Below are 13,566 nucleotides of genomic sequence, written 5' to 3' on the forward strand. Positions count from 1 at the left end.
TTCTTGACTTTACATTTTCCAGCATTTTCATTTGCTTTGTGTATAATTTCTTTTGTATTTCAGCAGGTGCCCTACTTTAATAATGTAAAAACATTGAAGCAAATCACCCTTTGAAGAAGCATTTAAAATATAACACCTATTCTGCTCTTCAAGTCTTTGTGTTTTTATTGAGTTTGAAAATACCAAGAAAAGGCAGAGACTCTGGGATTAGCTTTGCAGAACTGGTGTAAACAAGATGCAGCACGTGGCTTCACTCTGTCAAGTGCAGGTTGTCCTTTCACATATAAATCTGTTTGACCTTAGAGGAAAACAGGAAGACTATGAATGAAGGTAAGCAGCTTCAAATACCCTTACATGTTTAAAGATTTTCCATAGGGTTACTGGAAAAGGGTTTGTAGAAACAGGATGTGTCGTGTTTCCTTTAACTTCTTTTGAAGCTACACGTCAAAGGTGTTCTTATTCCTTGAATTTAAATTATTTCTATAAAATAAAGGCAACTATGGCTCCATCCTTTTGTGTCTCTCAGTCTCCCAGCCCCAAAAGATAAGAGCAATCCCTTTACATGTACAAATGCAGCATGTCTTCACCATTCACAACAGATGTGAAGATAATACAAGTGGATTATTTCCTCAGTTCATCTGAGGGGAAAACAAATGGAAAAAACATGAAACTCATGGAATATCATGAGAATTTCGATACTGATGGCAGCTGCAGTGGTTTGACTGAGTGGGTAAGATGCCAAGAAACCTCATTTTTCTTATGCTATCTCTTCCAAGCTGTATATATATACTAAGTTGGGTTTCCCCCTAAGCACCTCTCCAAGATAGCTGGTTTGCTATTCATGCCTGCATCTCCAGAAGCCTTTGATTGCAAGGTAAATTAGTGACTTTGGTTTTTTCTCTAGCTCTGGAACAGGGAATACACATCAAACTTTTCTCAGTCTGTTTTTTCATACTAAGAATCTTTAATAACCTTTATTAACTGCTACAGATTGTTTGTATGTGAGAGGAGCATCCCACCACACAGCATCTTGTTCGTACTTGGGTTGACACTTCCACAGGGAACAACGAAGAGAAAGCACATTTCACTTCTGGGATGTTTGCAAATAAGTTGCTTTGAGGAAGAAAGGAAGGGGGAATTCACTCAGTGAAATGCTTTACTTGAAGCCATTCCTCATAAAGGTATTTTCCATTAGCAGTGACTGTTGTCCTCTCCTCATTTTGCCTAGATTAAAAACTGCAAAACATGTTCTTGGTGGAGGTTGCTAGAGCTGTACTGCCTGTTATAGTCACTGAGTGTCAGGGGCTGGAGGCAAAGCACCATTATTAACTCAGTTTCCCCCCACAGGGGTCTGGATACTGGGTTAGCTTGACACCATTCCCCCCAGTTATGAAAACTGAGCACTTCCCAAGTGCTGGGAGCTGCTGTAGGTACAACACCTTCATCCAAGGGCTGATGCTGGCACATCACACCTGCTTCAGAATCAGTGATGACCTGTCTAGATGGTTTGGAAGGCAAATGGGGACATTGTTTCTGGTGAACCAGCAGCCATTACCTTTATACATTGGGAGATCATGAATACATCCCATCTAGGTGCAAGTTGTCACAGAAATCAAAGAAGTCATAGAATGGTTTGGGTTGGAAAGGACCTTAAAAATCATCTGCTTCCAACCCCCCTGCTATGGGCAGGGAAGCCACTGCATCAGGAGGAGCCATGCTCAGGGCCCCATCCAACCTGGCCTTGAACACTGCCAGGCAAGGTAACAGAACCCTTCTTGCTAATCAAAACAAATTACTGCTGGCACCAGCTCTTCTCTCGTGCTCCCCAATACCTTGGGCCATATGGTCTGACAGACCTATTCAATGGCATTTGTTTCTCAAGAAGGAGCTGAAGAAATGGAAGCGAGGCCTCAACACTGTAGCTTTCAGTTGTGGAAAACCAACAGATCCAGCTACCAAGTGGAACGCTTCTCCACAACCCAAAAATTGACAGGACTTCTGGTGGTCCAGTTCCCTCAGGACTGCCCCACTGCCACCTAACCTGTGGCTTGTAGTGACAGCAACAAGATCCACTGGGCTGCCCAAGGCTGTGGTGAGTTGGGGTGTAGTTTCCTGGCAAGGGTGGTGGCAGAACGTGGCTATCATGGCACTGCAAACCTTGTGCCCAGGTGCAGTGAGGGCTGGCAGCTCCCTCAGGGCCCGGGAGCAGGGAGCTGGGTGCGCTAACACTGTGATCTGTCTGTCCCACCACCCCCATCCAGGGATCTGGAGGCTCTCAGCAGTTTCAGCCAGCCCTGCAGAGTGTTCATGGAGCATTTTCATAGGGACGAGACAGGAGGAGTTCAAGTTGGGAAGTCATCCTGCCGTTCAGCCAGGCAGGGCTGTGGGGCCCAGGCCAGGCAGGGATGTTGCTCTGCTGCTGGGCTTGGCTTGCTGGGATGCATGGCTGGGCTGGGCAGGCTGGAATGGGCAACCTGCAGTGCCACTGGAACAAGGACTGACAGCCCTTTGGGCTGGAGGTGGATCCCGGGCCATGGAGGATAGAAGGGAAGCTCAGGTGGGTTGGTCATGGCCTTGGCAGACATGGAGGTGGTGTCTGGTAAGGCAGTTTATTATTACTTGTTTTTCCTGAGCTAGGAGAGATCCATGACGCAGTTAAGGGACCAGGGAAGGAGGAGCCATGCTGACTTCTTCCAGCTGCATTATTTACCCCATCCATCGCAGGGAAACCCACATACTGAGATCCAGTGGAAATTGAGGGCAGGGAGCATTTCCTGCTCCCTGACACGATGTGATGGGACAGGGTTTTCTTACACTGAGTCCTGCTTTTCCTCCTCCACACTCCAGTCATACCCACAGTTCAGTCATTTCCTTTTTCTACATATGGCATCTTGCTGCAGCATCATGCATTCTGTGTCCTTAAGCAGATCATAGCCTGAAATAAATTCCAGTTTAATGGAAAATATTATCAGTTTCTGTGGGAATTAGTTACCATATGATTGTGGTTGTACTTCCTGTTGTGCTTAGGGCTAAAACCATTAAATGATCTGTATTTTTTACACTTTCTTACAGTTCTCCTATAAATATCTATTCCTCATAACTGGTCAGAATATTCAGTCTTCAAACGTGGGTCATTTTGGTTTTTATGCTGTGATCTTATGCCAGATTATTAAAGACTTAGGCTAAAGCTGGATTCAACAGAGACCCTCACACTTCCTAGTTTGTTATTTCAGGTCTACAAAGCCAAATTCCTGTGGATAGCTATCAGCTGTCAAGGAAATGGGCTGACATCCATGAGTGAAGAAAATTCTGAGGTTGGTCACTTGCCTTTGGTAGACAGCTGAGATAAGAGTTCTGGTGTTCAGGAGGTAAGGGTTGCTGTGTCAGGCAACCCAGCATGGAGAACTATCCAAGTGCAGTGTGTCCTGGCCAACAGCATTGGCAAGAGTCATCAGCTGAGCCCAGGAAGAAGGGAGAGGTGTGGTAAAGATATTTTAAGGTTTGGCTTTATTTTTCATTATCCCACTCTGATTTGATTGGTGGAAAATAAAATATGTTTCACCAAGATGAGCCTGAGCAATCTTTTTGTTCTTGTCTCAACCCACAAGTCTTTGGTCCTTATTTTCTCTCTCTGTCTAGCCAAGGTCAACTGACCACAAGCAGTGAGTACTGATGCCTGCATTCCCCACCAAAGTGAGGCACAGACACCCAACAGACAAAGCATTTGATCAAGATGCCATTTATTGGCCACTTTGCACAGGGTGAAGCTCCCAGAGGGATTGGACTCTCTCAGAAAGGGAGGGCATTTGGTGTCCATGTGGTAACAGGAGTCTCTAGTTCCAGGCTCCTTGCCATGGCCTCTTCATCTTCGGATCTGACGCCCAGAGTGAGCTTTTGCTGTTGAAGAAGGGTCAGCAACAATTTCCAGTGCTGATAAAGCAGTGTCTTCTCCATGTCCTGTGTGCTCAGGAATGTGGCACCTGCTCCCCAGGGAGTCATGGATGGGTGGATACTCCTCCTAAACAATAGTGAAGGTACAGAGGCCCTTTTGAGGTACCACATACATGGACCCAACACAGTCAGATCTTGAACTCCACTGCAAATTGTGTCAGCAGAAGAGCTTCTCAAGCTGCAGCTATAACCCTTCTGGAAGGTTCTCACAGAAACGACACCTGTAGTCCTTCCCCTACGTGACCCGCAGTTTGGTCTGCTCTTTGTGGGTATCTGGTCTTTGATTGCTTCAGGCCACGCTGAGTGGCTGAGTGGGGGGGGGGGACGAAAGGCAAGGCTCACTTGGCTGTGATGTGCTGACACCTGTGACATCACGGGCGATGTGTCACAATGGGGGCAGCTACCAAAGGCCCCAGCAGGTAACGCTGGCCCTGTATTGCTTGGGCAAGCGGTGAGTGCACACGTGGCGGGGAGGCTGGGCTGGGGACAAGGGCTGGGGCAGAAACGCTGCACCCGGGGGAGGGTTCTCCGGCTGCACAGGGCAGGGACAGCCCCTCACGGGAGAGCCTTGGGCAGGGCACGGTGCTGCTGCTGCTGCTGCTGCTGCTGCTGCTGCTGCTGGGGCAGCGGGACAGGCCTTGCTGCCTGCCAGCTCTCTGGGGCCCTGTCCTTCCTGGCCCCAGGCCCCTGTCATTCCCGTCCCTGCTGCCCCCACTGCCGGCTGCCTCCCTCCCCGCCCCACTCAAGGCCTTCTCTCCATCCTCCCGCAGACCATGGGTTCCTTGGCATTCTGGTTCTTGCTCTTGCAAAGCCTAGTCCACTACCTGCGGCCCGTGGGTGATGGTTTGGACGAGGCGATGCGTCTGCGCATGGAGGCGCGTGCGATGAGCCAGGAAGTGGAGAAGATTCTTCTGGAGTGGGAAGTGGAGCAGCTCACCCTGAAGCAGAGTAGAGGGGCCTGGCAAGAGCTGCTCTGGTCTGCCTTGCAGCACTGGCAGATCTGGGCCATTGCTGGGCTCCTGCTCCTTCTCTCGGCCCTATGGTTTATCTGGAGGGAAAGGAGCCTGAGGAGAGAGGAGCCTGAAGAAGAAAACAATGGTGCAAATGAAGAGGAAGTGAGAAATGTGGATGCAAATGAAGAAGAAGCTGTTGGAAATGAAGAGGAAGTGAGAAATGTGGATGCAAACGAACAAGGTGTTGGCAATGAAGAAGACAACAATGATGCGAATCGGGAGGAAGACAACAATGATGATGGCAACGTAGAGGATGTCGGCAATGGTGCTGCAAACGAAGATGGTGCTGGAAATGAAGTTGTCATTGCGGCTGCAAATGCAGAAAACAACAATAATGATGCTCGTGAAGCCGAAGAAGGAGAGCATGATATTGAAGATAACAGAGGAAGGATTTTAATGGAGCGCATACAGTGGCCTGTCCAGGACCTGCAGAAAGGCTGCGAGTGGACAACTGACCTGATGGACAATTTCACAATTTACTTTGGCCACATCTTGTCTGGCAGTTTCTACCCGGTCCTGCAAAGAGCCATCGGAGTGGGCAGTGCCTTTGAAGGTTGGAGTCCCCGCGAGCAGGATGTTGTGTACCGCGTGCTCGTGCCCATGACTCCTCCCCGAGGGCACACCTTCCACCTGGAGCTGGACACTGAGGAGCAGAGGCCCGGCAGGAACTTCCATGTCCGTGTGCAGCTGGAGTGCACCTGCATGAGGGAGCAGCAGGGTGAGAACATGCTGTGCTTCCTGCACCACCCCGAGGAGGAGCTGAGGAGGAATCAGGATCCCAGCCTCCTTCACACCCTGTGCACTGGCGCCTACCTCGATGTGCAGAAAACTGCCCGCTGGTTCTACCAGCTGGTGAGAGCCATCTGGCCAGCTTTGCCTCAGTCGCACACGTGGCGTTTAGTGCTGCTGCCCTCCAAACGCTCCTGCCAATTCCAGGTGACCAAGGGCAGAGAAAGCTTCCGCATTGAGGTGCTGTTTGGGGTGCGGCAAGGCGACTCGGACATCTTTGTGAGCAGCCAGCCTAGACAGGCCTGCACCCCAAGCACAACGTGGCCTGAGACCTACGCTGTGGCAGAGGTGAAGTTCTTCAAGTACATCGCCAGGCAGGCCCCCCCTGACAGCTTGCACCTCAAATGCCTGCAGTTCTTCACCCGTCTTCAGCTGGGCTTAGGCATTTCCACCTACACCACAAAGACCATTGTTATGCACCTCCTGAGCATCGTACCTGTGTCACAGTGGCGCAGGAGAGATTTCGTGAGGCGACTGGTGGGTATCAGCGAGAACCTGCGCTTATGCGTGGAAGTGAGATGCCTCAACCATTTTATTTTGGGCAACCGGTGGCTCCCTGGGGAGATCAGTTTGCCCCCAGAGGTGCAAATGGCCAGGACGTGCAATCTCTTCCATCACCTGGTGATGGATCCGGCCGCCCACTCCCAGGCAATGAGCGAGTATGTGGATCTGCGGATGTGGTTCAGAAGAATCCTCAACAATGATCCTTGAAAGAGGTTCTCCTGCTTAGAGCTGTGCTTGTGGGACTGGCAGCTGGCAGCAGAGTTTCCCCTGATTGTACAGGGGAAAAGAGGGGAGAGTGCGGGATACAGAGAGGGAAGGGAAAGCGCTGTGCAGCCGCACTCTGCCATCGACAGCAGCAGCAGCAGTGTCGTCCCAACAGTCTCCTCAGCACTGCATCCAGTGATGACCAGGTTGGCTACACAGATCGGGGAGCACGCAAGAGCGAATCCTGCCATTCTTTTTTGTGTTCTCTGGGGTCTGTGTGCAGAATCTACTCCTCAGGGAGGAGCTGACACAGGCCTCAGCGTGCAGAACATGGAGAAGGCACTGCTCAGTCGGCCCTGGGAGTTGCTGCCACACCTGTCCTCTAGAGCAAAAGCACGCTCGGGGAGTCAAAGCTGATGAGGCTGAAGAGGCCGTGGCCAGGGGCCTTGTGAGAGAGAGTCCCATTGCCACCTGGACTGTGACTGCTGCCAGCTCTGTCTTAGAGTCCATTTTCCCCCTGAGAGCTTCACCTTGTGCAAAGATGCCGATCCCAGAATCCCAGACGAGTTCACATTTGAAAGGACCACCGGTGAGATCACCTTGTCCAGGGGTGCTCCAGCAGGCTCTTCCTGCTGCGCATTGCAAAGCACTGCGTCCGGACGGTTCTTGACTATCTCCGGCGAGGGAGACTCCACAACCTCTGGGCAATGTGCTCCAGTGCTCGGTCACTGCGCTGAACGCCAGATGTGCTGCAGACTTGCTGGAAGTCAGCGAAGAATTGACGGGGCTGGTTGAGAAAAACAGGAGCTGGGCCTCTCACCTATGTGGCCCCTGGCTCCAGCAAGGCTCAAGTACAGAATGACGTCCGGAGTGAAGCAGAGGCCTCTCGGCGCCGGGTTGTTTCCCTGAGGCCCAGAAGAGCCCCTGCACCTCTCTAGCACCGTTGGCCTCACTCCCCTGCACAGAACAAGCTGGGTTACGAATCTGCACCTTTAAGGAGAAGAGGATGCGTGCAAAGACTCTGGCAGAGGTCCCACAGCCTCTCCTGCTGCCTCAGCAGGTGGAGGGCTACGGGAGGGTTTATTCTACCTCCCTGTATCACTTCCTTTTCCAAAAAAGGTCACACAGATCCACATCGAGCTCCACTTGCATATGAACTTCCCACTCGCGAGAACACGCATGAAGAGAGCACATGCCTTACGTGCATGGCCAAAGTCACCAACCCCCACTGGTAGCATGCAACTGTTCCTGGCCTTTGGGAAGGGCCAAAAATCAGAGTGTAAAAGAAGCAGGAATGTGGGACAGAAAAAGAAGAAAGAAACAGGGAAAAAAAGACCGAGAGGACCAATCAGCGCTGCTTGCCCGCCATCGGTCAGGGGACGGTGCCTGTCCTTGTCCCCAGAAGGGACACCTTTAGGTCAGCATTGGACCAACTCGGTTGGCGCTGACCTGAAACTTTGAATCCATAAGAATCTAGATTTTTATTTCATAGATATAAAGACATAGAGTAGACATATTATATATTATAAAGTTTATTGATAATCATCTATAATAGTAAATATAATAAAACAAAAGCATATACCAGTGTAAATAATATCAAAGACACAAAATATCTAATTATTACATCATGATAAAAATAATGATCAATATTTTAATAGGTAATTATATTTAAACATTAACAATATAAAATTTACAAGATATTGTATATACATATATATATATAGTATACGTACTTAGTGTCACTATCCCTCGTGGCCCCTATTAATGCTCTATAGTCAGTGCATTTATGAGGGGCAAGCCAGAAACTGGTTTGCTGTTGCTTCAATAAAATGCAATATTGCAGAATCTGGATCGTGCAAGACTTTGTTGATCTCAGCCAGACCAGAGAGCATTGGTAAATCTCATGCTCTGGGAGTGTGGGCTCGTGAAGAGTCTCCTTGAACTCAACCAAACTACAGGGCTGAACTGGTTCTAATCAGAAATTAAGCCCAGCTGTCCCCAGGCCCTGTGATCACAGAATCACACAAGGGCTTGGCTTGGAAGGCTCCCTTAAACATCATCTTGTTCCAACCCTGCTGCCGAGGGCAGGGACGCCTTCCACTAGGCCAGGTTGCTCCAAGCCCCATCCAAGCTGGCCTGGAACACTGCCAGGGATGGGGCAGCCACAGCTTCTGTGGGCAGCGTGGGCCAGGGCCTCAGCAGCCTCAGAGCCAAGAAGTTCTTCCACATGTCCAGCCTAACCCCTCCCTCTGTCAGCGGGAAGCCTCTGCCCCTGGTGCTGGGCCTCCAGGCCCTTGGAATCAGCCCCTCTGCGGGTTGCTGGTGGGCCTCATGCAGGGACGGAAAGGCCGCAGGAAGGTGCCCCCGGAGAAGCCCTTGGAGAGCAGTGGGGCCAGGAGTGGCACCATGAGGGCAGCGGGCAGGGCCTGGCGCGGCTGTCGGGGCGGGAGGGCACAGGGCGCTGAGGCGCTGCCAGCTGGAGCAGGGAGCTCCGGTGTGCGGCCGGCACAGAGCCGTGGGCTCCCGCAGCTCTGCATCCCCGCTCGGCTGAGGCCGCTGCCCAGGCACAGCCGGCTGCGCCCGGCGAGGGAACGGCTCTGCCCGGGGACGGGGCTCCGGGAGCAGGGCAGCAGGGCCGGCAGTGCCGGGCACAGCGAGAGGGGGACACAGGGCTGCAGTCATAGCCCGGCTGCCCTGGCACAGGCCCCGCAGGCAGACAGGACGCGGGGCAGGCAGGAGCCCCCGTCCTCTCTGCGCCCACCTGAACACGGGGACATAAGGGACAGGGGCACCGCCGGCACCGCACGCACCTCCCCAGGGGCACCAGACAGGGGCAATGTTTACACGGCACGCACCTCTCCCCGGCACTTTCCCACCTCCCCAGGGGCCCGGACACAACGGGGCTGAGGCTCTGCAAGGGGAACCCAGCCAGAAGGGGGACGGGGCTTCAGCCAGCACGGATGGACGCGTCCTCAAGGAGAAGCCGGCCCACACTCAAGCTCCTTGCGCTGAGCGTTGAAGGCATCAGGAGCACAAGCCGTGTTCTTCTCTAGCCTTCCACTTGTTACTTTCCCATGCATTGGAGTGCGGACAAATTCTTGGAAGCAAGAGCAAACTGGTTATTTGTAACGAGTCAGCTGAGCCGAGCACACACCCCCTCCAACAAAACTGCTGCTTTTTCTACCCTTTCGCAGCCGGGGGAGGTCCCTGTCCCGTTTCCCATGGGACGGCTTCTCGGGAACTTCCATTCTCTAAGCACCGCTTCCTTTTCTGTCCCCTCCCCTCTCATCCGCCTTCCTTTTTCGGTCAGCTCTTCAGCCCTGCCCCTCTCCCAGCTCTCAGCAACAGCCAACAGATCCACCGGAACAAACCCAAGCCACAGATAACAGCAAACAGAGGACAGAACCAACAACTTTCATTCTTTTACGTAATACCCTTTTTGGCTGCAGCATAACCTTTGGGTGCAGGGATCCCATCTTCCCAGTCTGGCCTTGCAGGTTAGCAAAATCCACACGGACATGCGGGCACATTCCAGCACTGACTTGCACTCCAAACCTTTCCATTTTCTACAAGGAAAATTCCGATTTTTTCCTTCTGCTTGGAAGGGCGTGGATTCCCTTGGTTGATGTATTTGGCAGAAGGGTTCTCCTCACATGGAAACGCTTCCTGGCAGCCTGAAACTCTCCTGCCCAGCGACAACCCGTTTGGTCCCACTGGATCATAGGAACGCCAGTGCAAAAGCATCACCTTTCTCTCTTCTGCAAGGAGCTGCTTTCACAGCCCAAGCTCCTGACACAGTGCAGGTGGTCCCTGAAGGGAGGTTGTAGCTAGGTGGGGGTCATTCTATTAGCCCAGGGAACAAGCAATGCGAGCAGAGGAAATGACCTCAAGTTGCACCGCGGGAGCTTTAGATTGGATCTGTAGGAAATATTCCTTCAATAAAGAGGATCTCAAGCTTGCAAACAGGCTGCCCAGGGAAATGGCTGAGTCAGCACCTCAGAAAGGTTTAAACGTTGTGTGGATGTGGCATTTGGGGAGCTGGCTGATTGGTGGAGTAGGCAGTGTTAAGTTTGCAGCTGGACTGTGAGATCTTCAGGGTCTTTTTCGATCTCGACAACTCAGAGATTTAAGTGTGGCTCAACCAGTGTGGAGTCAAGGCTCAGACTCAATGATCCTCGAGGGTGCCTTCCAACATGGGTATCTATGAGACTGGCAATGGAGGGCAGCTGATAAGAAAGACAAAAGAAAGAGCAAGGGAAGTTCTTAGAAGAAGATTCACTCAAAAGCAGCCTTAAGCAGTTCACCAGGGCCACTCGGAGTGGCTGAGCTGGGCTGGGCACAAAGGGTGGGGCTGGCCTGGCTGTGATGTGCTGTGGCTCCTGTGACATCACGGGCGATGTGTCACAATGGGGGCAGCTACCAAAGGCCCCAGCAGGTAACGCTGGCCCTGTATTGCTTGGGCAAGCGGTGAGTGCACACGTGGCGGGGAGGCTGGGCTGGGGACAAGGGCTGGGGCAGAAACGCTGCACCCAGGGGAGGGTTCTCCGGCTGCACAGGGCAGGGACAGCCCCTCACGGGAGAGCCTTGGCCAGGGCACGGTGCTGCTGCTGCTGCTGCTGCTGCTGCTGGGGCAGCGGGACAGGCCTTGCTGCCTGCCAGCTCTCTGGGGCCCTGTCCTTCCTGGCCCCAGGCCCCTGTCATTCCCATCCCTGCTGCCCCCACTGCCGGCTGCCTCCCTCCCCGCCCCACTCAAGGCCTTCTCTCCATCCGCCCGCAGACCATGGGTTCCTTGGCATTCTGGTTCTTGCTCTTGCAAAGCCTAGTCCACTACCTGCAGCCCGTGGGTGATGGTTTGGACGAGGCGATGCGTCTGCGCATGGAGGCGCGTGCGATGAGCCAGGAAGTGGAGAGGATTCTTCTGGAGTGGGAAGTGGAGCAGCTCACCCTGAAGCAGAGTAGAGGGGCCTGGCGAGAGCTGCTCTGGTCTGCCTTGCAGCACTGGCAGATCTGGGCCATTGCTGGGCTCCTGCTCCTTCTCTCGGCCCTATGGTTTTTCTGGAGGAAAAGAAGCCGTCAGGCACAGATCAGTGTGGAGGAGGAGGAGGAGGAGGAAAAGGAGAAGGAGGAAGAGGAAGACGAAGAGGAAGGGGACCAGACATGGGAATATGATCTGAGATGGCTTCTAGAGGAGCGTATACAGTGGCCTGTACAGGACCTGCAGACAGGCTGCAGGAGGACAACGGCCCTGATGGACAACTTCATAACTGTCCTCAGGCGTGCCTTGAATGGCACTTTCTTGCCGGTGCTGCAACGAGCCATCGGAGTGGGCAGTGCCTTTGAAGGTTGGACAGCCCGTGAGGAGGAAGTTGTGTACCGCGTGCTCGTGCCCATGACTCCTCCCCGAGGGCACACCTTCCACCTGGAGCATGACACTGAGGAGCAGAGGCCCGGCAGGAACTTCCGTGTCCGTGTGCAGCTGGAGTGCAGCTGCCCGAGGGAGCAGCAGGGTGCGAACCTGCTGTGCTTCCTGCACCACCCCGAGGAGGTTAGGAGGAGGAGTCGGCAGCCCAACCTCCTAGACACCCTGTGCACCGGCGCCTACCTCGACGTGCGGAAAACTGCCCGCTGGTTGTGCCAACTGGTGAGAGCAAAGTGGTGGCGTTTGCCCCAGTCACGCAGCTGGCGTTTAGTGCTGCTGCCCTCCAAACGCTCCTGCAAACTCAGGCTGACCAACGACCAAGGAAGCTTCTGGGTGAAGGTGCTGTTCGGGGTGCGGAAAGGCACCTCAGACATCTTTGTCAGCAGCCGGCCTCAGGGGGCCCACACCCCAAGCACAATGTGGCCTGAGACCTACACCGTGGCAGAGACAAAGTTCTTCAGGCACATGGCCAGGCAGGCCCCCCAGGACAGCTCACACCTCAAATGCCTGCAGCTCTTGGCCGGTGTTCTTCCGCGCAAGGACTTCTCCATCTATTGCGTGAAGACCATTGTCATGCGCCTGCTGAACACCGTACCGCTGACACAGTGGCACAGGAGATATTTTGTGCTTCAGCTCTCGGATATCCTGGAGCAGCTGCGCTTATCCCTGGAAGAGAAACACCTTTTGCATTTTATTGTGGGCAACCAGAGGCTTCCAGAGGAGATCAGTCTGCCCCCAGACGTACGAATGGCTGAGCCACACAACCTCCTCCGCTACCTGGCGCAGGATCCGGCCGCCCATTCCCAGGCAATGGAGGCCTACCTCGATCTGCGCCAGTGCCTGGCAAGAGTGCTGGCCTATGGCCATTTTTAGCGGGGCTCAAGCACAGAGCTGTGCTTGTGGGACTGGCAGCTGGCAGCAGAGAACCACCTGATAGTACAGGGGAAAAGAGGGGAGAGTGCGGGATACAGAGAGGGAAGGGAAAGCGCTGTGCAGCAGCACTCTGCCATCGACAGCAGCAGCAGCAGTGTCGTCCCAACAGTCTCCTCAGCACTGCATCCAGTGATGACCAGGTTGGCTACACAGATCGGGGAGCACGCAAGAGCAAATCCTGCCATTCCTTTTTGTGTTCTCTGGGGTCTGTGTGCAGAATCTACTCCTCAGGGAGGAGCTGACACAGGCCTCAGCGTGCAGAACATGGAGAAGGCTCTGCTCAGTCGGCCCTGGGAGTTGCTGCCACACCTGTCCTCTAGAGCAAAAGCACGCTCGGGGAGTCAAAGCCGATGAGGCTGAAGAGGCCGTGGCCAGGGGCCTTGTGAGAGAGAGTCCCATTGCCACCTGGACTGTGACTGCCCCCAGCTCTGTCTTAGAGTCCATTTTCCCTCTGAGAGCTTCACCTTGTGCAAAGATGCCGATCCCAGAATCCCAGGTGAGTTCACATTTGAAAGGACCACCAGTGAGATCATCTTGTCCAGGGGTGCTCCAGCAGGCTCTTCCTGCTGCGCATTGCAAAGCACTGCATCCGGACGGTTCTTGACTATCTCCGGCGAGGGAGACTCCACAACCTCTGGGCAATGTGCTCCAGTGCTCGGTCACTGCGCTGAACGCCAGATGTGCTGCAGACTTGCTGGAAGTCAGTGAAGAATTGACGGGGCTGGTTGAGAAAAACAGGAGCTGGGCCTCTCA

The 13,566-nt window shown here is 53.4% G+C and overlaps 2 protein-coding genes and 1 long non-coding RNA gene across 3 annotated transcripts; 2 read left to right on the forward strand and 1 right to left on the reverse strand.

The window, feature by feature from the left end:
* Positions 1 to 3,723: 3,723 nt before the first annotated feature.
* LOC125328055 lies at positions 3,724 to 4,866 on the reverse strand. The gene is made up of 2 exons (XR_007204519.1): positions 4,776 to 4,866; positions 3,724 to 4,015 (listed from the first exon to the last, which is right to left on the reverse strand). It is a non-coding gene; the product is annotated as an uncharacterized LOC125328055 (long non-coding RNA).
* Positions 4,867 to 5,054: 188 nt separating this feature from the next.
* On the forward strand, positions 5,055 to 6,464 carry LOC125327055 (inositol 1,4,5-trisphosphate receptor-interacting protein-like 1; the record flags this gene model as incomplete). Its single annotated transcript, XM_048305969.1, has 1 exon — positions 5,055 to 6,464. A coding segment is annotated over one exon (1,410 nt), but the record flags the coding sequence as incomplete, so codon positions are not given.
* Positions 6,465 to 11,241: 4,777 nt separating this feature from the next.
* On the forward strand, positions 11,242 to 12,753 carry LOC125327056 (inositol 1,4,5-trisphosphate receptor-interacting protein-like 1). The gene has a single exon (XM_048305970.1). The coding sequence runs from the start codon at positions 11,242 to 11,244 to the stop codon at positions 12,751 to 12,753; it is 1,512 nt and encodes a 503-aa protein (XP_048161927.1).
* Positions 12,754 to 13,566: the final 813 nt, after the last annotated feature.

Source organism: Corvus hawaiiensis, chromosome 6 (assembly GCF_020740725.1).
Source record: "Corvus hawaiiensis isolate bCorHaw1 chromosome 6, bCorHaw1.pri.cur, whole genome shotgun sequence".
Classification (NCBI taxonomy): Eukaryota; Metazoa; Chordata; class Aves; order Passeriformes; family Corvidae; genus Corvus; species Corvus hawaiiensis.

Excerpts from the sequence above, each read along its gene's own strand:
- LOC125327056 (XM_048305970.1), top strand. The coding sequence starts at position 11,242 with ATGGGTTCCTTGGCATTCTGGTTCTTGCTCTTGCAAAGCCTAGTCCAC.